Source organism: Mesoplodon bidens (assembly GCF_964165515.1).
Source record: "Mesoplodon bidens genome assembly, chromosome: 15".
NCBI classification, from domain to species: domain Eukaryota; kingdom Metazoa; phylum Chordata; class Mammalia; order Artiodactyla; family Ziphiidae; genus Mesoplodon; species Mesoplodon bidens.
In genome coordinates, this window is record NC_138171.1 from 14,246,938 (window position 1) to 14,269,882 (window position 22,945).

The 22,945-nt window shown below is 45.7% G+C and overlaps 1 protein-coding gene across 4 annotated transcripts in view; it reads right to left on the minus strand.

The window, feature by feature from the left end:
* Positions 1-22,945, minus strand: part of EYA2 (EYA transcriptional coactivator and phosphatase 2) — a 261,820-nt gene that overhangs the window by 128,006 nt on the left and 110,869 nt on the right. For all 4 annotated transcript variants that reach the window (XM_081256937.1, XM_081256939.1, XM_081256938.1 and 1 more), the window contains one exon: positions 20,909-21,025. In XM_081256937.1, coding sequence (XP_081113063.1) covers positions 20,909-21,025 — 117 coding nt within the window. The remainder of the gene's footprint in view (positions 1-20,908; positions 21,026-22,945) is intronic.

Sequence of the window (22,945 nt, forward strand, 5' to 3'; positions counted from 1 at the left end):
GTGATAACACTGCCTTGGCTACACCTCTTGAGACTAAATTTAGTAGAACTCCAAGTTAAAAGTGAATAAAACACTCACCATGCCTACTAAACTTTTGGAATCTGTATAAATGATGAGAAATTTTACCCAAAGAAAGTTCTGGTGTGAATCCCATGCCTCTGTTCAATTTCTCTACAGCGACTCTATATATTGAGAGAGTTTTTTAGAGATTCAATTAACACGACTTAAAAATGAATGGCTCTTCTTATCTTGAAAAGCCATCCCCACTGCTCACTGGCAGAGAGAAGGGACTAAATATTGGCCATCTACTGTTTTGGTCTGCCTACCCGTTGCCCCTCCCCACCCTCTGCCGCAGGATGGGCATGTGACCCAGGCTGAGCCAATCACAATCTCCGACCACAGGGACTGGTTTAAGAACCACTTAGAGATCTTCTCTGGAATTTTTGGAACTGGAGCTGGGAGACAGAAGCCTCTTTTCCTGTCTCATTATGAAACTGAGAAGCTTTAAGCCCCAAGGTACAGGAGGCAGTGTGCAGCACTGTGGAACCATTTGATAGAAAGACACAGACGAAGAGTGAGAACCAGATGCCAGAGATTTGCACCTCTGGTTCCAGGTCCCTGAGGCCAGCTGCACTTGCCCTGCTCCTGTGAACCAACACATGCCTTTTAAAATCCTAAACTGCCTTGAATTGGATTTTGATAACCAACAGAAGGGCCTTGGGTTGGCTGGCATGACTGTGGAGAACACAAAGGACCAGAGAGGCACATTAATCTGTCCACAGTCACACAGCAGTTAGTGGAAGACCAGAACCCACAACCTCTCCAGAAACATAATTTAAAACATGGCTAGGGTGTGTCCTGTGGACCCACGGCCACTCTGGATTATGCTGTTCTCCTGGCATAATTATAAACGGTGTTCTTTTTCATACTAAAAAAATGTCCAGGTTCAGGCAATAAATTAAATGGTCACTCCAAGTGTAGCACTATTAAATAAGAAGAAATGTCTTTTTTTCTTCATTTTAACCTAGTCATTTACATTTCATTCTGGAAACCAAAGCAAGCCAAGAACTTCAGGGTTTTATCAAATTACATTTTTTTTTTTTTTTTTGCGGTACGCGGGCCTCTCACTGTTGTGGCCTCTCCCGTTGCGGAGCACAGGCTCCGGACGCGCAGGCTCAGCGGCCATGGCTCACGGGCCTAGCCGCTCCGCGGCATGTGGGATCTTCCCAGACCGGGGCACGAACCCGTGTCCCCTGCATCGGCAGGCGGACTCTCAACCACTGCGCCACCAGGGAAGCCCCAAATTACATTTTTAATACTTTTTTTTTTTTTGGCTGTGCTGTGCAGCATGTGGGATCTTAGTTCCCTGACCAGGGATTGAACCCATACTCCCTGCAGTGGAAGCACGGAGTCTTAACCACTGGACTGCCAGGGAAGTCCCCTATTTTAATGCATTTAATAGATGTCCTTAAGAAGGACCAGATAGCTAAACATGGCACAATGATGTGAACACAAATATATTCTTTGTGGCTTCATCTATTAACCCAGGGGCAGCAAACGTTTCCTGTGAAGGGCCAGATGGTAGCTATTTTAGGCTTTTCAGGCCACAAGGTCTCTGTTGCAACTACTCAGCTCTGTCATTACAATTAGAAAGCAGCTGTAGGCAATACAAACATGAGTGGCTGTGGGGATATTCCAATAAAACTTTATTTATAAATACAGCTGCTTGGCTGTTCAGCTGTCATTTGCTGCCCCCTATATGAGATGGAAAAAGCTGGTAACTCCTTAAATGCCCATCATTATGTGACTCATTAAATAAATTATGGTACACTGATTCAACGGGTACGAAAAGGTCCTTCAAAAGCATGTTTGCAAAGAAAGTTCAATAAGATGAAAACTGCACACCATATTAAGAAAGCCCACAAAACCTAAATCTATTCATTCAACACAATCTTAATTTGTTCAAGACTATACATATGCTAAGTTTAAAAACTTAAATCTAGGAATTGGTGGAACCAAAGATAAAATAAAAAAGCTTAATCAAAGGGAGGGAATACAGATTATTAATACAAATTTCTTCATTGCGCTTTTATGGTATTTTTCAATGATTCCAATGAACATATAATACTTTTAAAGTCAAGCAAACATAAATGATTATTTAAAGAAAAATTCAGCCATCTCATCACCAAGCTATCACCAGAAAGGACCTTGGAAATCACCTTGTCCAGAGTCCCAGACCACGACCCATCAGTGGGAGGCAAAATCAATTTCTGTGTACTGACTAGCAAGGTTTTAAATAAAATAGAAGAGGGTTGTATTTTGTTTCTATTAGTTTTTCTTCAGTGAAATAGAAGAGAAAATGTCGGAGGGCAAAACACATAGTAAGAGTGAGTGGGGTTTCTTTGTTTTTTGTTTTTGCACAAACTTTGTCATGCACGCAAGTATCTGTACATTAAGTGTGTCCTGGGCTGTGATGTAGAATGTCTTTTTTAGTGTGCACTATGATCACAGAAGGTTGAAAGCCACTGATTCCTAGTCCAACTCTCTCATTTTACAGGTGGGAAAGGTGAGTCCCAGAGAGAAGGGTATGTTATCCCTGACATTGTCCCAAGCTGGGCCAAAACCGGAAGGTGACTCCACCTATCCCTTTTATTTTATTTTTTAAATTTTTATTTGTTTATGTATTTGGTTGCACCAGGTCTTAGTTGAGGCAAGTGGGCTCCTTAGTTGCGGCTCGCCGACTCCTTAGCTGTGGCGATGGGAACTCTTAGTCGCAGCACGCATGTGGGATCTAGTTCCCTGACCAGGGATTGAACCCCGGGCTGCCTGCATTGGGAGCTCGGAGTCTTAACCACTGCGCCACCAGGGAAGTCCCCACCTGTCCCTTTTAATAACCTCCCCCAACTTTCCTGGCCAGGGCAATCGGCCAGCCATTCCAATGTGCAATTTCAGATGTCCACATGGTGAATGACCCTGTGGCAGGTCACTTGCCATGAGAGAGGTTAAAGCCTCAGCAACAACAAACCCTAAGAATCTGGGCCTCCGAGGTCACAAGTCCCACTCCCTACCCCAAGGTGGAGTCCTCCTGGGCATCCTTTTAGCCACATCCCTATTTTGGCCCCAGGGGTCTATAATGAGATCATTCAGAGAAGCCTGGAGAATTTAAAGGTCAGGCAGCTGATTGGAGCCCAAATGCAGCAGCATCTGGGATGGCCCTGGGCTATGGTTTGGGGGTAGCACAATCATTTGAGTAGCCCCTTCTTGGAGACCACACTTTAGGGCTGGAGTAGCAGAGATGCAAGGTTTGGTGAGACCTGGAGAGGTTTGCTGAAGAGGTTGGAAGGGGGCCCTGGTTGACCCAAAGGGAGACAAAGACACGCACAGAGATGGGGATCACCGGTACAAAGTAGCAGGGGCAGCAGATATGCCCAACCACCGAAGTTCCAGCCTAGCCACAAATACTCCAGGGGAACAACCCATACTCTGGGGCAGAAAAGGTACAGAGACTATGGGCTTCAGAGGAGGTAAAAACAGTGAGATGTTGGGAACCATCTAATTGCCTGTCCAAAGAGCAATGGCTAAATACCATGATTTATCCATATGAATAATAACAGCCAACACTAATGAAGTGCCCTGACTCTTCCAGGCACTGTCCTAAGCCCCATGCACAACTACCTGGCATCCAGATCCACAACAGACCAGCTACTCCTAGACTCCATTTCACAGATGAGAAAACCAAGTCTCAGAGATGTTATTTGCCTGCAGTCACACAGCCAGTAAGTGGTGATGCTGGGATTCAAACCCAGTTGCTTGGTTTTCCTCATGGAGCAGTAGGAGGCCAGAAAATAGAATAATCTGGGTATATTTGAACTGACTTTGAAAGACCTTCAAACATGTTATTTAGTGAAAAATATAAAAGGTAGTTTATAAAACAAGATGAAAAGCAAGGTATGTTTTTTAAAAAAAGGAATTTTCCAGTTGTGGGAGGAGAAATATGCATACACACACTTGCATGTGCACACATACACACACACACACATGCAAGCACAGAGAAGTTCCAGATTATACAACACTAGTGTTATTATGCGATTTAAAATAAATATATGAAAAATTACAAAGCAGTATAAGAAGGCAGGTGGATTAGGGTCTGGAGGATGATACTGCCTGCCTGGGGCATGTGGAAACTATTGACTAGGAAATGATGCTGAAAGAGAGAAACTTATGCTGAGAGAATCAGAGAAATTCTCTGCAAGCTTCCTCAGATGAGGGCGAGAGGCACAGGTATCCAGGGTGGGATATGGGCTCTGGTCCCCCTTTACTAACTGAACTTTTAGGAGCAGTAAGGATCTGATTTGCTCTAAGGGTACAAATTATGTATCCATAGCCTGGTTCCGTCCTGCCTTCAGCTTCTCTCTGAGTGAAGATGGATTTGCAGTATCTGTCTATCTGTGTCTCTCCCTTAATCAACGGCTCCCTGCCTAAGGCTGTGTATCCTCCCTTCCCTTGCTGCCCACCCCTTAACTATCCATTTCAATCCCCAGCAGAAGGCCCACTGCCCCGGGCTGGGAGCAGACTGCTCCCTTCTTTTACCTCTGAGGAGTTGCCATGGCAGGGACTTGTACCTTGAATAAGACTCTCCATTTTGTGTGTCTGTAGTTTTTTTGTTTTTTGTTTCGTTTTTGTTTTCCTTTTCTTACTCCCCTCACCTCCTACCCTTTGACCACAATTATCAGAGAGATTTATTCTGCCACATTTTCAACAGATTTTGCAGACACCGACCTCGGTGTGGGCTCAATTCCAGTTTCACTGACATATCAGAACTAAAAATGAAAACAAATGACACCAGAGGGACATATCAAAGCCCTTCTCTGGGTCTCTGTTCCTTCAGGAGTGAAAGGATAAGTTGGGATGATGCTGAAACCATGCGATTGGGACCTGAACCCATGGTCTTTAAAAAATGTTTTTCTTTTAATTTATTTTTGGCTGCGTTGGGTCTTCGTTGTTGCGCACGGGCTTTCTCTAGTTGTGGCGAGCAGGGGCTACTCTTCATTGCGGTGCGCGGGCTTCTCACTGCGGTGGCTTCTCTTCTCTAGGTGTGCGGGCTTCAGTAGTTGTGGCTCGCGGGCTCTAGAGCGCAGGCTCAGTAGTTGTGGCGCACAGGCTTAGCTGCTCTGCGGCATGAGGGATCTTCCCGGGCCAGGGCTCGAACCCGTGTCTCCTGCACTGGCAGGTGGATTCTTAACCACTGCGCCACCGGGGAAGCCCCCCACGGTCTTTTTAAATTGAGATCACACATCTGGTCTCAGGACTTAATGAATCTCAGGTTCTTGATGTCTCATCGCAGAAAGAATTCAGTGAGAGACAAAGTGATAGGTAAGAAGTGGATTTATTTAGAGAGAAACACACTCCACAGAGTGTGGGCCACCTCAGAAGGTGAAAGGCCCTGAAATATGGGGTGATTAGTTTTTATGGGCTGGGTAATTTCATAGGCTAATGAGTGGAAGGATTATTACAACCATTTTGGGGAAGGGGTGGGGATTTCCAGGAATTGGGCCACCGCCCACTTTTTGGCCTTTCATGGTTAGCCTCGGAACTGTCACGGCCCTGGTGGGTATGTCATTTAGCGTGCTAATACATTACAATGAGTGTATAATAAGGCTCAAGGTCTACTGGAAGTCAAATCTTCCACCATCTTGGACCTAGTTGGTTCTAACCAGTTTTCGTCATGTCCTATGGCTATGTCACTCTTCTAAAGGTTGTGCCCTGCCCCCTTCCCTCTTGTTTCAATTCTAGAATGTTCTGAACAGAGTCTCCGGGACCTGGTAGGTGTTGTTACAGGCAAGTTCTGTGAATATGGGCTCCAACGTGCCTGCCCTAAAGACCCTGAGGGAGAGGAGAACCTGGGGTGGGGTGGTGGCCGGAGAGACCTTCCTCCTGGTCTCCATGCATCTTCCATGACCCCCCTATAGTCCACTCACCCCACAGTAGCCGACTGGTCTTTCTAGGATGCAAACCAGATGCCCCCTCCCTGTTTTAAAATCCCTGATGGCTGCCTGGTCCTCTCAAGATGAAACCCAAACACCTCCATGTGGCCACAAGGCTCTGCAAGATCTGGCCTCACCCACTTCCGACCTCATCCTCTACCCTCCTGCACTCCAGCCACTGGGCCTCCTGTCTGTCTGGAACACTCATGACCCATGAACACCTTTCTTAATTTCCAGGTACCAGCTCTACCGTCACCTCCTCAGAGACCCTGCTGTGCCCACCCCCCCAAATATTTCTCTCCGACACATCTTCCTGTTTATTTCCTCCAGAGCACTCATCACTGGCGACATGATCTTGTCATTTGCACATCACCTTGCTCACTGTCTGTCCCGGACTGAACTGTGACACCCCTCACCCCCACCCTCATTCGTACGTTGAAGTTCCAAACACAATGTTGGGAAATGGGACCTTTCGGGAGGTAATTAAGTTCAATGAGGACATAAGGGTGGGGCTCTAACCCAATGGAACTTGTCCTTAAAAGAACAGAGACACCAGAGACCTCTCCTCTCAGGCATGTGAGGAAAGGTCACGTGAGGACACCGCGAGAAGGTCGCCAGCTTCAAGCCGGGCAGAGACCTCTCGCCAGAAACAATGTACCAGCACCTCAGTGTGGGACGTCCCACTCTTCAGAACCGTGAGCAAAGACATTTCTGTTGTGTGAGCCACCCAGTCTACGATATTTGGTTAAGGCAGCTAGAGCAGACTAATACAGTGTATCCTTTCCTGGGGAGAAAACTTCCATAAAGGCAGGACTCGACCGTTAGCTCAGGGCTGTACGCCGGCCGGCACCTAGCACGCTGCCTGAAGCAGGGCTGGCGCTCATGAATGTTTGTTGAGTGAATGACCGATGGTCCTTCCTGCACATATAGCCACCTCTCCCCACTGCCTGTACTTGCCATTGTGTAAACCACCGGTTGTCAAGGGCACTGTGGTACCACTACGGCTGCTTGGAAATTGCGGGGACACAGTAGCATTGAGTAGGTACGAGACAGGAGTGCTAGACAGTCTGCAATTCATGGACTAGTCCAGGAAAATGAAGGATTTTCCAGGTCCTGCCTGACTTTTGAATATCTGACCAGACAGTCACATAGATGAAGCCCTGGAGCCTTTAATGATCTGATCCTACAACACAGGGGTTGGCTAACTACAGTCCCAGGGCCAAATCCAGCTCACCACCTGGTTTTTTTTTTTTTTTTTTTTTTTTTTTTGCGGTACGCGGGCCTCTCACCGTTGTGGCCTCTCCCGTTGCGGAGCACAGGCTCTGGACGCGCAGGCCCAGTGGCCATGGCTCACGGGCCCAGCCGCTCTGCGGCACGTGGGATTCTCCCGGACCGGGGCACGAACCCGTGTCCCCTGCGTCGGCAGGTGGACTCCCAACCACTGTGCCACCAGGGAAGCCCACCACCTGTTTTTAAATGTAAGATTTTATTGGAAGACAGGCTTGCCCACTTATTTACATATCATGTATGGCTGCTTTCAAGCTATAATGGCAGAGTTACAAGTAATGGGGAGAGAGATCTATGGCCTGAAAAGTCTAAAATAGGTACTACCTGGCCCTTTAACCAAAAACGTTTGCTAACCCCTGTCTTAGCACATCAGTCCATTTTACTCGTAAATACAAAGGACTTTTTCCCCCTGCGTTTTAACATTCACTAAACTTTGCAGTAATGCTCCTGTAATGTGTTCAATTGCAACTGTACTGCACTATAATGTGTTCGATTATTCTTAATCGACTATTTGACGATATTCAGTTATGCTATGTAGAAAACAAGAAAAAGAGATGGGATGCAATTGGAAAATGGGCATAAGACCTAAATAGACATTTCTCCAAAGAAGACATACCGATGGCCAACACGCACATGAAAAGATGCTCCACATCACTAATTATTAGAGAAATGCAAATCAAAACTACAATGAGGTATCACCTCACACTGATCAGAATGGCCATCATTAAAAAGTCTACAAATAACAAATGCTGGAGAGGTGTGTGGAGAAAAGGGAACCCTCCTACACTGTTGGCAGGAATGTAAGTTGGTGCAGCCACTATGGAAAACAGTATGGAGGTTCCTCAGAAAACTAAAAATAGAATTACCACATGATCCAGCAATCCCACTCGTGGGCATATACCCAGACAAAACTATAATTCAAAAAGATACACGCACCCTTACCTTCACAGCAGTACTATTCACAATAGCCAAGACATGGAAACAACCTAAGCGTCCATTAACAGATGAATGGATAAAGAAGATGTGGTACATTTATTCAAGGAAGACTACTCAGCCATAAACAAGAACGAAATAATGCCATTTGCAGCAACATGGATGCTGCTAGAGATTACTATCATACTAAGTGAAGTAAGTCAGAAAGAGAAAGACAAATACCATATGATATCACTTATATGTGAAATCTAAAATATGGTACAAATGAACCTATCTACAAAACAGAAACAGACTCACAGACATAGAGAACAGACATTTGGTTGCCAAGGGGGAGCGGGGAAGGGAGAGGGATGGACTGGGACTTTGGGGTTCGTAGATGCAAACTATTACATTTAGAATGGATAAACAACTAGGTCCTACTGTATAGCACAGGGAACTATATCCAGTCTCCTGGGATAAACCAGAATGGAAGAGAATATAAAAAAGAATGTAGGGAATTCCCTGGCAATCCAGTGGTTAGGACTCAGAGTGTCCACTGTGGGGGGGCCACAGGTTTGATCCCTGGCCGGGGAACTAAGATCCCACATGCCTCATGGCACGGCACCACCTCACCAAAAAAAAAAACAAAACAAAAAACAAACCACTACCAAAGAAAAAAGTATAACTGAGTCACTTTGCTGTACAGCAGAAATTAGCACAACACTGTAAATCAACTATACTTCAATAAAGAAAAAAAAATTCATTTCCCCCCTCCCAAGAAAAAAAAGAGACAGGATGGATGAAACATAACACACATTATATAAACTTAGGCGAGTAGCTTGTGAGATACGGGCAAAATTCTAAAGATGTGTTAAGAACAGAGAATAAGAAAGTTAGTAACCTTGTATGATGCATTAAAAATAGAATGAATGGAACATGTGATAAAAAGGATGGAAGAAACACAAGTGTTACTTATATAGAAAGGAGTGAAAGGAGGAGGTCAACCCTAAACAGTAAGAGGAATCTGTTTCTGCCATCTCTACGCCCACAGTTATGTCAACCCCAAATTGGCCACCCACTGATGACAACCAGTCTGTGCCACTCTGGCCCCAGGCACCCTCTGCCCTAGAAATACAGCTGAAAGTCACGGCTGCCCATCAGGGTAACCAGAGAGCTACAGTGGAAGCAGGCAGAGTTGCCCGTCTCCCGTAGAGCCGGGTGGGCTGACTCTCCAGGTAACTTTCACCTGATGAGCCCTTTGTTCAGCTTGAATTCCAGTCTCACTGACCACACACACCATCATCAGGAAGGCTGATGGGGCTGAGAGAGAGAGACGGGACGTACACAGAACCCAGGCCCCAGGCCGGGTGGCCCTTCCACCTCCTTGTACCCTGTCCTAAGTGGGTCAACTCCATCTCTCTCCCCTTGTTTTTCCGTTTAAGTCGATTTAATAAACCATGTTATCTGAGCATCTTAATTTGTTCTATGAGCCTTATCCCTATGACCTCTGGGAGAACATGTCCCTGAAGGCTGTCACTGCTTCAGGGCAATTTCCCAAGGATGCCACCACTGTCAGTAGAAGAAGCGCTGTCCTTTGGTTTGGATTCTACCAAGGCTTGTCTACCGTTCTGGAAGTTCATGTTGCCGACGGCCACACTGCTGGTGATGTCTGGGCTGGCCATGTAGCCCAGCTTGTCAGCCATGATCTTGTGAGGCTTCACGTGGGTCTGTCTGACTATTTCATTATGTCCTCTAGTGGGGTCATGCCTGGGCCATTACATGTTCAAAAATACAGTTTACAAATTACTTTATTTTACAGTAAGGGCATTCTGCTTGACTTAAAAAGATACATGTCAGTAGGCGAAATTATGTACAGATTAAATTTCAAGAGAGTGAAGGGGCTTTCTAGGACATTTGTTATAAAAAGGGGGCACTGGGTCTGATGGGGTTAGACACCTGGATGTAAACAGCCCTGGTGTCCAGGCTGCTCTCCACTCAAAGACCTCAACTACCTTCCGAGGGCAACGGGGCTTGAAAATGAAGCTCCTTCCCTGGGCTCCAGAGAGAGACAGACCGGGAGCTTCCTCCCCCTAACGGTCCAGATACCTCCCGTCCACACACCACAATCAATCCATCAGCAACTCCACGCTCAAAATATACCCAGAATCTGACCACTTCTCCCCACCTCCACCTCGAGCTGCAAGTCAAGCCTCCATCATCTGTCACCTGAACTAGTGCAGTCACCTCCACACTGGTCCCCTGCTTTTCTTGCCCTTGCAGTCTACTGTCTACGTGGTGGCCGGAGGGAGCTCGTTAAAACCAAGATGTATCTCGTCACTCCCCTCCTCAAAACCCTCCATGCTCCCCATATCTGACAGTGAAACCGAGCAGGACCCCGTGGGGCTCCTGGGCACAAAAGCCTTTCTGTGTCCCCCGTTCCTTGTTTGTAGGGGACAGACCTTCCCTGAGTCCCAAAGGGCAGATTCAAACAGTTGCTAATCAGGGAAGGGAGGGGATGCAGAGACAAGGGAGGGGCAGCCCAGAAACGACAGTGCAGCCTTGGGGCAGGGTCCTGGTCCCACCTCAAGGGACACACATAACAGTATCTTTTGAGCTCTTTATAGAACTAAAGCCCCAATAAATGGAAGATGTCAGTGCTCTTCATTCCAGAGAAGACCACCCGAGGCCAGATGAAAAGGAACCAGAGGAGCTCATGAGACCAGATTAAAGGAGTGCAGGCCCTGCACACACCCTAATCTTATCAGCATCCCCACCCTTAAACCATTGCTATAAAACTCCTCACCAAATCCTCCCGGGTTGGGACACACAGTTCTTGAGGGCAGGAGCCTGCTGTGTTCCCCTTTGCCTGGCAAAGCAAAAAAGCTATTCTTTTCTACCTCACCCGAACTTTGTCTCAGAGATTCGATTCGGTGCCAGTGCACAGAGGCTGAGTTTTCAGCATCGGTACTCAGAGCAGAAGCCAAAGTTCTCTCAGTGGTCCCACAGGGCCTTCCTGAGCAGCCCTCCCCTCCCCTCCCCTCCCCTCCCCTCCCCCCTCTCCCCTCCCCTCCCCCTCCCCTCCCTCCCCTCCCCCCTACTAGTTACCCTCATCCAACTCCAGCAGTAACCAGGTTACGAGTTAGTTTTTAATCACCCCTTAGAATTGCACTGTCCAATATGGCAGCCACCAGCCATATTTATGTTTACACTATAATTAATTAAAAATCAAACAAAATGGAAACTTCAGTTCCTCAGTTGCATCAGCCACATTTCAATGCTCAATAGCCACATGTGGCTAGCAGCTACCATATTGGACAACACAGATAAAGAACGTTTCCATCATCACAGAAAGGTCTGTAGGCCAGCGCTGCCTTAGTGAACTGTTTATAAAAATCCTTCCTGATCCCCAAACTAACTCTGAATCTCTCCAGCTGTTTTCATCAGTCACCTCCAGCGGTTTTCGGAGATGTGGGTGACCAAATCATACTTGTTCTATGACCAGAGGAAAAGACCATCCATTTAACCTCGATATGTCCTAAATCCAGCAGACTTCAGCTCAAGTGGGAGGCAGCAAGCCCACCAACACACGTTGAAGGTGGCGAGAAGGTAACCAGCAGGGCGGAGGCACTGCATGGCACAGGATCGCTAACAGGTATTGGAAAACCTCACCCACGTCATTGTGTGCAGAAGAGTTGCTGATTCACACCAGGAAACCTGACCTCAGGCCAGGCACCCGAGGGATGCCAAGCCTGGCTCCTGTCTTGACCCACACAGTGAGACCAGGCAGACTTAGCCTGCTCAAAACTAGCTGAGCCAGGACAGCCTGAAAGTTGCTGCTGCCCAGAAGAAACAGGGAAATACCTGACTTCACAGGAGGCCACTGGGTTCCAACTCAGCTATAACCACACCCACCATTCAAATCTTCTGGGGTGTGGCTCACTGGTGAAATAAATCAGAGGTGGGGACCAAGAGGAGTGATCTTTCCAGCTCCCCAGGTCATCACTTGGCTTGGAATTTTCTCCTTCCATTCCTGGTCTCATAATCTGTGGTTCAATTAAGGAAATATGGAACCAGATTACAAAAGAGAGGCATAAAGAGCAGCCTGATACATGTCTGTCTGCTTCATAAGGGATTTTAAAGAGAGTGTTTAAATCCATTGCCAGTATTGAAAAAGAATGAGATTTTTACATTAAAATATAGTTTTGAGGATTATCTTGAAAAACAGAAAGATCTGGCCTCTCTGGGGTCCCATTCTAGTGTAGTAGCAATGAGCTAAAGCTGAAATAACACCCCCCCAACCCCCCACCAAGTCTGATGGGTGTGTACCCTCCGACTGCCACAGCCCTTACCACTCCCTGTAACAGTACGCCTAGCTCACTTCTCTTTTATTTACAAGAATCACATCGGGGAGGAGTTTAATTCACAGAACTGTAGAATCGCTTGAAAAAGAGTAACAATTTGTTTCTGACTTGAGACAGTACACATTTCATTCAGGGTGCCATTTGATTTCTGTTTTGTTTGTTTGTTTTTGTTGCTCTGACGTTTCTTCTGGTGTTCTCTGCCACACCAAAACAAAGACAAAAACAAAACAAACACCCAGTCAAACTTGTCAGTCTTTTCATCGATGACGTCTGGATGTCTGAGTCATGGTTACAAAAGGCTTTTCCACTTCAAGGTTATAAAAATTCTGTTCATTCTTGTTCTAGTACTTTTATAGTTTTACTTTTGATGTTTAAACTGTTGATCCATTTGGATTTTTTTCTGGTCTATAGTAATAGGAATGGATCTTTTTCCCCCCGATGGCTAACCAGTTGTTCCAGTACCATTCACTGAATACTCTGTCTTTTACCACTGACTTAAGGTGCCATCTGCCCCATGTGCTGAACTTCTGACATGTTTTGCCTCATTCTGGACTGTACGTTCTCCTCTACTAGTCAATCAGTCTATTCAAATACCTGAACCACACTATTTTGATTATTGAAGCTTTATGTTTCAAGCTTTACGTTTCATTGGTATGCTTAGTACCTTACCACTCTTCTTTGGTACAGTTTTTCAAGTCTAATCTCCTAGTTCACAGAAAAGGAAACATAAAGTGGTCAAAGATCTGAAAAGATGCTCAACCTTGTACGACACACCTAGAAATTAGTAGCACACTGAGATACTGTTTTTCTTGTGCATCAGATTGGCAAAAACTCCAATGTTAGATTACACTGGGTTGGCAAAACATGCACTCTCAGACACTGCTGGTAGGAGTTTAAATTGATAGGATACCTATGGAGGGTAACTTGGAGAAAACTACCAAATTTAAATAGGGACTTTCCCCTTGACCCTGAATTCCACTTTTGGGAACTTGCCCATCAGATATACTTGCAGAAAACCAAAATGATATACATATAGGGATATTCATAGCCATATTGGTGGTAATTGCAAAAGACTGGAAACACCCAATAAGGAAGTGGTTAAATCATTTACAGCACATCATTCAATGGAATAATAGGCATCTGTGGAAAGAATGAGGAATCATTTTCTATAGACTGACTTAGAAAGTTCCCCAAGGTATGTAGCTGACTGAAGAAAGCGAAGTGCAGACAGTGTGTATAGTATGTTATCTATGAAAACAAAAATATATATAAGTGTTTTTGCTATAATCTGAGAGGCCATACATTGTGCAAAATTGTGCACTAAAATAATGGGGCCTATGGGAAAAAACAGGGTTGAGGCAGATTGCTCAAAAGCAATGCAACTTAGTAACCACAGCATTAACAAAAGCAGTAATAATCCCAATAAAAATAATAGCACAGTGAAAAAATAAATAAGTAAATAAGTACTATACAGAGAAGTGCCACATTAAATACAGGACTTCCCCTTAAAAAGGAGGTGAACGTATCTTGATGGAAGGGGGTGTACAGACGACAGAGGTGTTGAACTATGGAAACAAGGGCAAAATGCACAAAGACTGGGGGAAGCTGCAACATAAGTTCTTCAAAAACAGAGCACATGGCCAAATTGAGGTCAGAGGAAAAATACGGGTCACCAGAGACTGAACTGTATTACTACAAAGCTTGTTGCCTTTACCTGTGCTATGTATTTTGCATTCAGCTGCTGTTACCATATGTGCTGGGAAAAAATGCCAATGAATCAATGCAGCAGTACCTCCAGTTCTGGCCAAGACTGAGTCCCAGGGACTGGATTTACCTTCCAATAGGAAATAGTTTAAAAACTAGATTGCCAAGACACTGGGCATCGGATATGAAAGACAATGATCCTTGAGAGAGAGGAAACAAGTGGTGACTGTAAGACCGTCCCAGTGTGGAGAGCTTCCAAGGAGGAGGACCCAGGTGGTACCCACTGATCTCTCTGAATTGAGGAGATGGAGCTGCAAGTCCAGAGAGGCCAAGGTGGTTAGAATTCGCAGAGCAGGGTACCAGAAAAGAGAGGGCTGCACAGAGAAGGTGCGCTGAAGATTTGCAGAGCGTTCCCTGTGACAGTTCACTTGAAAACTGACTAGCACATGCCTGTGAAGAAATTAGTCAAGGCCAGGAGAGAACCACTTGATAAGATTAGAAGGAACAATCCTCAGAGCTCATAACAGAATTGGGAATAGTTTCTGTTCCCACCAGCCTGACTGGAGAACCTCATAATTCATGGGGCATTGGGAGGAATACTCAGAAAGGTTTGCCTCAGTGCTGGGAAAATCTGCTAGGTAGAGACAGCTCTAGACCAGATGCTGTTCTGCTTCCCCTGAACGAATCTTAAAGTAAGCCTTGAAAGACCCAATCTACTTCTATGTAACAACTGCATCTCAGAGCAAAGCTCAAGAATATTCACAGGAATACAAAGATATCCAGCACCCAACAAGGAAAAATTCACAGGTCTGACATCTAATCAAAACTTATCAAACATGCAAAGAAGCAGGAAAATATAACTTATAATGAGGAGAAAAATCAATGAAAACCTTAAAATGACACAGATGACAGAATTAGTAGATAAGCACATTAAAACAGTACTGTATTCTGTCTGTTCAAGGAGCCAGAGGAGATATTGGACGTGTTAAGTAGAGACATGGAAGGTTAAAAAAAAAAAAAGACCCAAATCAAACTTCTAGAGCTGAAAACTATGTATAAGATGAAAAAAAAAATGACTGGAGAGTAATTAACAAGCAGATTAGATACTGCAGAAGAAAAGATTAGTGAACTTGAAGACATGGGGGGGGAATATTTGAATAATGGTCAAAATTTTTCCAAATTTGATAAAAACTATAAACTCACAGATCTAAGAAGCTCAATGAACACAAAGCACTAGAATCACGAATTAAATTGCTTAAAACCAGTGATAAGGAGAAAATCTTAAAACAAATGCACCAAGACACCTTTGGAGTTATACTGACATCATTTCCTTGTTTATGAATCACATGAGTTAGTTCTTGTCACAGAACTATGCAATATAATAGATTGTGTTCATGATTGCTTATATTTGCAGAAGGAAATTCTGGATGGGTTCGCGAGAACCTAGTACAAGTGGTTAAGTATTGGGGATTTAGAAGCTGAATGGCTATTGGATGAGGGCGGCATAGAGATTTCTGTAGGTGTTTAAAGTAGATAAATGCATAACCTGCTCAAAAATACATTGGCAGGAAGGGAATTAAGGAATGATGGCTAATGGGCATGGAGTTTCTTTTGGGGGTGATGAAAATGTTGTGGGATTAAGATAGTGGTGATGGTTACACAACTTTGTGAATACAGTAAAATCACTGAATTTTACACTTTAAAAGGATGAATTTTATGGTATGTGAATTAATTTCATCAAAAAATAAATGAACTAAAATACAGGGGAAAAAAAGGAATACACGCACGTTCATCATTAAAAAAATTACAGAATCAAAGAATTTTAACACAGGAATGGGCCTCATGGTCATTACATCCAGGGCTTCCCAGTGAGCAGAGAACATTAGTTTGGGCAGAGGGTCCCTGTTCAAGTCTACCTGGGAAAACTGACTACTGAATTCTCTTGGAGAGTCACAAGGTGCATCAGTCTGCAAAGGCTCTGAAAAGTCCTGGAGTGAAGACATCTAACTTCATGCTACACACTATTTACCAAATGTGTTTGATGTGTTTGACAATGACCTTCCCCAACCTCTTTATTTTTCAGTGAGTATTTGTGAGCGCTAGAGCTGTGAAACACAGATCGTGAAAGTTCAGTGACTTGTCCAAAGTCGCACAGCTTGCTGGTACCAGAAATGGTGCTAGATTTCACAAGTCCAGCACAAACTGACCTCAGAGGTCTTGGGCTGAGACCATTAGCTTAGACCCTTCCACTGGACTTTTGGTTTTCCTACACATCCTCGAATCTCACATTTCCATGTTGCTCCTGAATGGCTCACATTGGGTTCCGAGGTCAGTATCAACAACCCCTGCCTTTGGTAACTACAAAAGTAACTTCCATAGAAAAAGGCGCTTCCACTGTTTTTAAGGCCCCCCTTTAATGCAGATTTCACCAGAAGGGGAGTTGATGCTGATGTGGGTGGCTCAACAGCCTCAAATTGGTATTCCTCTTTCCTCTTACCAAAACTATTTCCTGAAACTAAGAGTTCAGGAAAGAGAAGCGAATTTGGGAAAAACGTAAGACTCTCAAATCTGAAACTAGGATAAAAATAACATTTTACATTTGTAGAGCACGTAGTTTGTGCCAGTGCTGTTCGAAATATTTCACACACATTAACTCATTTAATTATCACGGCACCCCACACGTAGGTACTACTCGTATCCCCATTTTACAGGGGAAGAAACCGAGGTACTAGGAAGTAACTCAGCTCAAAGGCACAAGCTGGTACATGGATTGCACAACTGGGAAGTGAACTCAGCCTGACTTCAGAGTTACTGCTTTTAACTCTCATGTTACAGAAGCAATGAAAGAAATAATAAAAAGTACACCCAGCCTTGATGGACCTCATCTGATGTGCCCATGGCCATTCCATCTAGTCCTCCAACAGCCCCATGGGGTCATCTCTCTTGCTATGATGCTAGTTCCACAGGTGAGGAGAGCGAGGCCCGGAGAAGCCAAGCGCCTCACCCAGGTCATGCCTGGGACACAGCCTAAGTGCAACCGGGTCCAGGGCTCTTAACCCCTCTGGGGCACCAGCAAGTTGTTACACCACACTCTCAAGATGTTCTTTTCTTCTCTTTTTAATCTTTGTGGTCACTTCCGTGAACAGCAGTGTTTTAGCAGGAGAAGCCAAAATGGAACAACAAAAAAAATCAACCCATAAGAAATATATTTCAGATACAAAAACTCCGGGTGAACTTAAAAAAAGAAAATAAACAACCATGAAAAAGCTAAAGGAGTGCCATGAACGTCTCTCTTCTACGTTTCCTGCACATTAGGTGGGGGGCAATGCTATCTAAGCAGATACAGATCTCCAACCAGGGCCTTGTGGCAGGAGGAGAGGGCAAGATGGCTCTGCTGAAATGTTTGGAAGTTTCTGAGATCAGGTAGAGGACCTAGGGAGAGGTATCCCAGCTTACTTAATGCTTGATCTGGGACCCTACACAAGCCACTCTGCTGTGGTGCCTCAGTTTACGCATCTGTAAACAATGGAGTGGTCTCTCTCTACTCAGGTTCTTTTTGCTTCTATAAAATGATGATTTTAATTCTTAGAAAGGAAAAGGACTCAGCTCGGCTTCTGAACATGGACCAGTTTTACGCCAAGTCGGTACTTTCAGGCCTAAAACTCAGTCTCAATCTCCTTCTTCATTCCCTTCTTTGTCCAAAAATGTAAGCTCAACCAATGTCTTCCATTCTGAAATGCACACATAGTAGTTGGAGAGTTTATTTCTCCTCTGGAACAACTTGAAAAAAAAAGTTAATAGGAAGCACATGGGCCTTCTATGTGTTTGTGTTTGAAAAAAAGATACTTAAGGAGGAATATGTCAGGCTTGCAAAACGCCTGGGCTGTCTCAAGAGCAGTTTATGGCCATTAGCATTAGACTGAAGGCAGTTAATTGGGACAAAGTCCAGCTGGCATCTGGGCCATGAAGACGATAAGAAAATAACCTGGACTATTCCCGTGGTAGGGTGGGAACAGAGCAGCAGATGTTTTTCCATTTGTGAGGGGCTGATGGGGATGGAGGTGGGTCATGGGGTCTAGGCCAGGGCTCATCCACGGAGGATCATCTTCTAGATGGATCTATGAGAGTGTGGAGGGCAGGGTGGTGTTGGGGTTACGTGCCTGGGCTCTGGAGTGGAACCACCTGGCTTCAAATCCCATTGCCACAGACATGTGACCTTGGGCAAGCTACTTCACCACGTTGTGCCTCAGTTTTTCCACCTGTAAGATGGGGATAATTACAGAACCTACGTCACAGGGCTACTGGGAAGATCAAGGGGAATGGTGTATACGCAGAGCTAGGGCGGTATCTGGAGTCCTGAAGGAGTACAGGAAATAGCACTTGGAGGAAACAGCATAGGCTCTGGAATTCTACTCTGAATCCCAGCTCTCAACACTTACTGGCCCTGGGATCCTTGGGTAAGTCACTTCCCCTCTCTGAGCCTCACCTTCATCATGGTGTAAAGCGGAGCTGATGCGGCCCACCTCCTATGGCTGCTGTAAGGACCAGAGGAGAAATAACATATTCTCTATGACCCAGTCCAGGGAGGCCTCCTGCTTTACTTTCCAGTCTCATCTCCCCTACTCACTACACCCAGATTCATGAGTCTCCTTTGGACTCTTTCAACACTGCGAGCCTTTTCCTGCCTCCGGGCATTTGCCCTTGCTGGTCCCTCTGCCTGGGCTGTCCAGGCTCCAGCTACTCACAGCCTGGCTCCTTTCCCTCACTCAGGTCTCCCTAACCACCTGGGTGGCATCCATCACCACTCCTTTCATCATGGCCCATCACACCACCCTGTTTTGGCCCTTCACACGATTTAGCACAATCTGTAACAATCGATTTACTTAATTGATCATTGTCTATCTCCTTAGAAGCCCTGAGGCAGTCAGTTCCATTTCTATAAAAAGAGCTGAAAAAAACTGGTTGAGATTGACCCAAATGCAAGTTCAAGTTCACTGTCTTCACAAGCCTTTATGATCAGGATTGTGCCATAATTCACTCCCCATTTGAGGAGGGGTCACAGCAGCTTATTCCCTTCAGTGGGACTCAGAAAGACCGCCCAGGGAGACAGAGATGGCTTTGAGTGAGGACTAGCTTTGGGAATTCACCAGACCCCCAAGAGACTGGATGCAACCTGTTTCCCACTGCACTTGCAATAAAATCTAAGCTCCTTGCCCTGACGCTGGGCAGGTCAGGCATTCTCTCTATGACGCAGTTTCTCCTCCTATAAAATGGGAATTACGCCAGAACCAACACTTTGGAGTGTCATGAAGGTTGTATGAGAGGATTAGCCACCTCTTGTGGCACGTGGTGAGTACTTGGTCAATGTTAGCTGATGGTGTCATCAACAAACTCTGTTGCAGATCTTTACATGGAAGCTATTCCAAGGTCTGGGCATTAATGCTCATCACCCCCTTTCTTTTACGTACCCCTAAGATCACTTGCTGTCTCTTCACAACGCTTTTTCCTGAAAGGCTGCCCTTGACATCCATTTAAATTGTTTCCTTAATTAAAAAGACGAAGCGGCAATACCTGCAACTTTTTTTTTTTAAAGAAAAGTAGCATCATGCCTTAGCCCACCACCTTGTCATTGCTCTTTCAGCTTTGCATATTACTTTTCAGACTGTTGGTGGTCATTTTTACCAGCTTTCATGAAGAAAAAAATACCAGGGTGAGGATTCCCCAAATTACTGCCACCAGCCCTCTGCGCCATGCATCAGCTCCAACATGCTCCCCATGGGGCACCAGAGAAGAGAAGGGGCCTTTGGATGGTAACAGAGTGCAGGTGGGCACAGGAGAATCCAGCAGGCCGGTTTCTTAGGGTATGTGGGGTGGGAGTCACACACTGGAGTTTCTTCCCTTTCTAAGGCTACCCAATGGGGATGCAGAGCCCAGAACTTCCTGCCTGGAATAACAGCTCCTTTACCTACTGTCCAGTATTCCCAACACCAGGCATTTCTCCGAGCCTACCATGGACTTGCCTGTCCTATCACAGTTAAAATCAAAGCCAACACCTTCCCTCAGCCCTCAAGGCCCTGCATGATTCGGCCCTGCTCTCTCCCCAAGCCTCTCACCTCTCACATCCCCCTGACCCTGCTTCCGCCCCACTGGCTCCTATTCTGTGCCTCGAACACATTAAGACACTTCCCTCCATACAGCTTTTGCAAGGGCTGTTCCCTCTGACTGGAATGCTCTTCCCATAGGTCTGCACATGGCCGGTTCTGCCTCATACTTTGGGTCTCTGTCCAATGTCACGTCTTCAAAGAGCCTTCCCCGATGACTCTATCTAAAGTTACCTCTCCCACCTCTCCTGACCCCTCAACTACTCGTCACTCTCTATCCGAACACCACTTTTATTTGCTTCATTGCATTCAATCCCTTCTGAAATTAGCCATCTATTTGCTGCCTTGTTGTCTGTCAGTCTCTCCCTCCTGCCCTGTAATTGCCATCAGGGCAGAAGTCGTATCTCCTCTGTCCACCACTGCAACTCTAGTACTTGAGATAGATCCTGGCACACAGTAGGTTCTCAATAAAACTGCTAAATAAACGAATGAACGACTGGACACCCAGCTCAGGCAGCGCCTTAGAGACGGCAGGGAGGGGCCGCAGCGCCACACTCACCGTGCATCTGGTAGGTGTACGGGCTCTGTCCAGTGGGGGCGGTGCTGAAGCTGGAGCCATAGCTGAGGAATCCACTCTGGCCAGGGGAATGGTTCAAGCTGTCTTCTGTCTTGATGCCTTGGAAGGAGGAGAGAGAAGCACCAGGCACACATAATTAGGATGCTTCCTTGTCATCCGCAGAAGAGCTACTGCGTCAAGACAGCACGTGGTTTTATCAGCTTCCAGACTGGTTGCAAACTGGTGGTTTGTGAGCTGAAGTTAGCCTACACACGTGTCTTGCTTGGCCTGTGTATTTTAAAGGAAAATCTGAGAGTGGTTGTTTGTGTTTAAAAATCAGGAGATTTCTCCAAAAAATCTAGACTTACGGCTTCTCTTGAGCAATAGGATGACCTAGAAACCTCATCCCTGTGTTCCCGTGTGATGACAGGCTGCCCCCGTAGCTCCCGATTTGTGTGTTTCCCAGGTCACCACGGAGCCCATATTGTCTCTGAGACATGGAGGCTTGTTTTAAGGTACTACTTTTTCATTGCAGTTTTTTTGGTGTTTTTTGCTTGTTTGTTTTACATCCTAGGACACGTTCAAAAGTGAGAAAGGGAAAGGCAGGCTAAGAGCATCTCATATTTTGCACATGCAGTCAGCTTCAGGCTTCCTGCCTGGCTCTGAGGGTAGTGAGTTTACAACACTCCAAGGACTAGCTCCATGTATGGCTTTAAAGTACATCAGGATTTGGGGTGAAGGTATTGCAGGAACCATCTCTCCTCTGTAAAGATAATGCCACTTCACCCTAAGACACATTCTCCACTCTTCTCATGGGTGGACCTGCTTATCCAAAGGCCACAGTTACAAATCTGCCTTCTGTTTCAGCCAAACTCTGACATGCTTCCCCAAGGCACAGGCACCAATTCCATGAGAAGGAATTGCTGGAGAAGGAATTGTATTGAGGGAGGAGGCTGATCAGCCAGTAGCCCATCCATTGTATTTTTATTGAAAATATAATCAACTTTGCTTACCTCTGTCTTATAGGTGTACAATAGTATTTCAGTACTATTTAAATTTGCTTTTTTTTTTTTTTTCTTTTTTCGGTACGCGGGCCTCTCACTGTGTGGCCTCTCCTGTCGCAGAGCACAGGCTCCGGACGCGCAGGCCCAGCGGCCATGGCTCACGGGCCCAGCCGCTCCGCGGCATGTGGGATCTTCCCGGACCGGAGCACGAACCTGTGTCCCCTGCATCGGCAGGCAGACTCTCAACCACTGCGCCACCAGGGAAGCCCTAAATTTTCATTTTTTAAAAAGAACTCTGCTAGTTCTGGGGATGGTTTTGTAGCTATGGTTTCCCTCCTTCTCACCCATTCACCCCCATAAATAAAGAGAATGCTTAGCGAGGTCAAAATGATGGATTTTGAGTCAAGTGGTCTGCGCTGGAGTCCAGGATGGTTTGCTTCATTACTTGGTGACCTGGACAGTTTCTGCTCCAACCCCAGCCTGGAAGTCCCCTCCCTTATGAAATAAGATGCTGATCCCCACTGGCAGGATTGTTGGGAGATGAAAAGAAGGGGAAAGAATGAACATAGAAAGCTGTGGATGAGCTACTTAGAAACACACACCTCTTTCATCTTCACAACAATCCCCTGAAACAGGCAATATTACTTGCCCTATTTTAAAGACGTGGAGACTGAGGTTCAGAAAGCCAGGCCACTCGATCAGCGTCTTGTAATCAGCAGGTGACTCTGAAGTCTAGGTTTTCTTTTCCTTCTCTTGATACCTCTCAGTAATGGGCGTGAAAGGATTTTCTGCACTAGATGGTGCTCAACTTCAGTGATGATAGTGACGAGAGCAACAAGCTGTATTTATACGGCACCTTCTTTTGCTTCATCTGCCAGGGATGGTTAACGGTGTATTCAGTACAGTGTGTCTCCTGGTGCAACTAGAGTCAAATCTAAACTCCCTGGGTGACGTGTTCCTACGTGGGCTCTGCTCACCCCTCTGACCTCTGCCTTCTCCAGGCTCCCTCCTCACTCTGCTCAAGCTATGTTCTCAG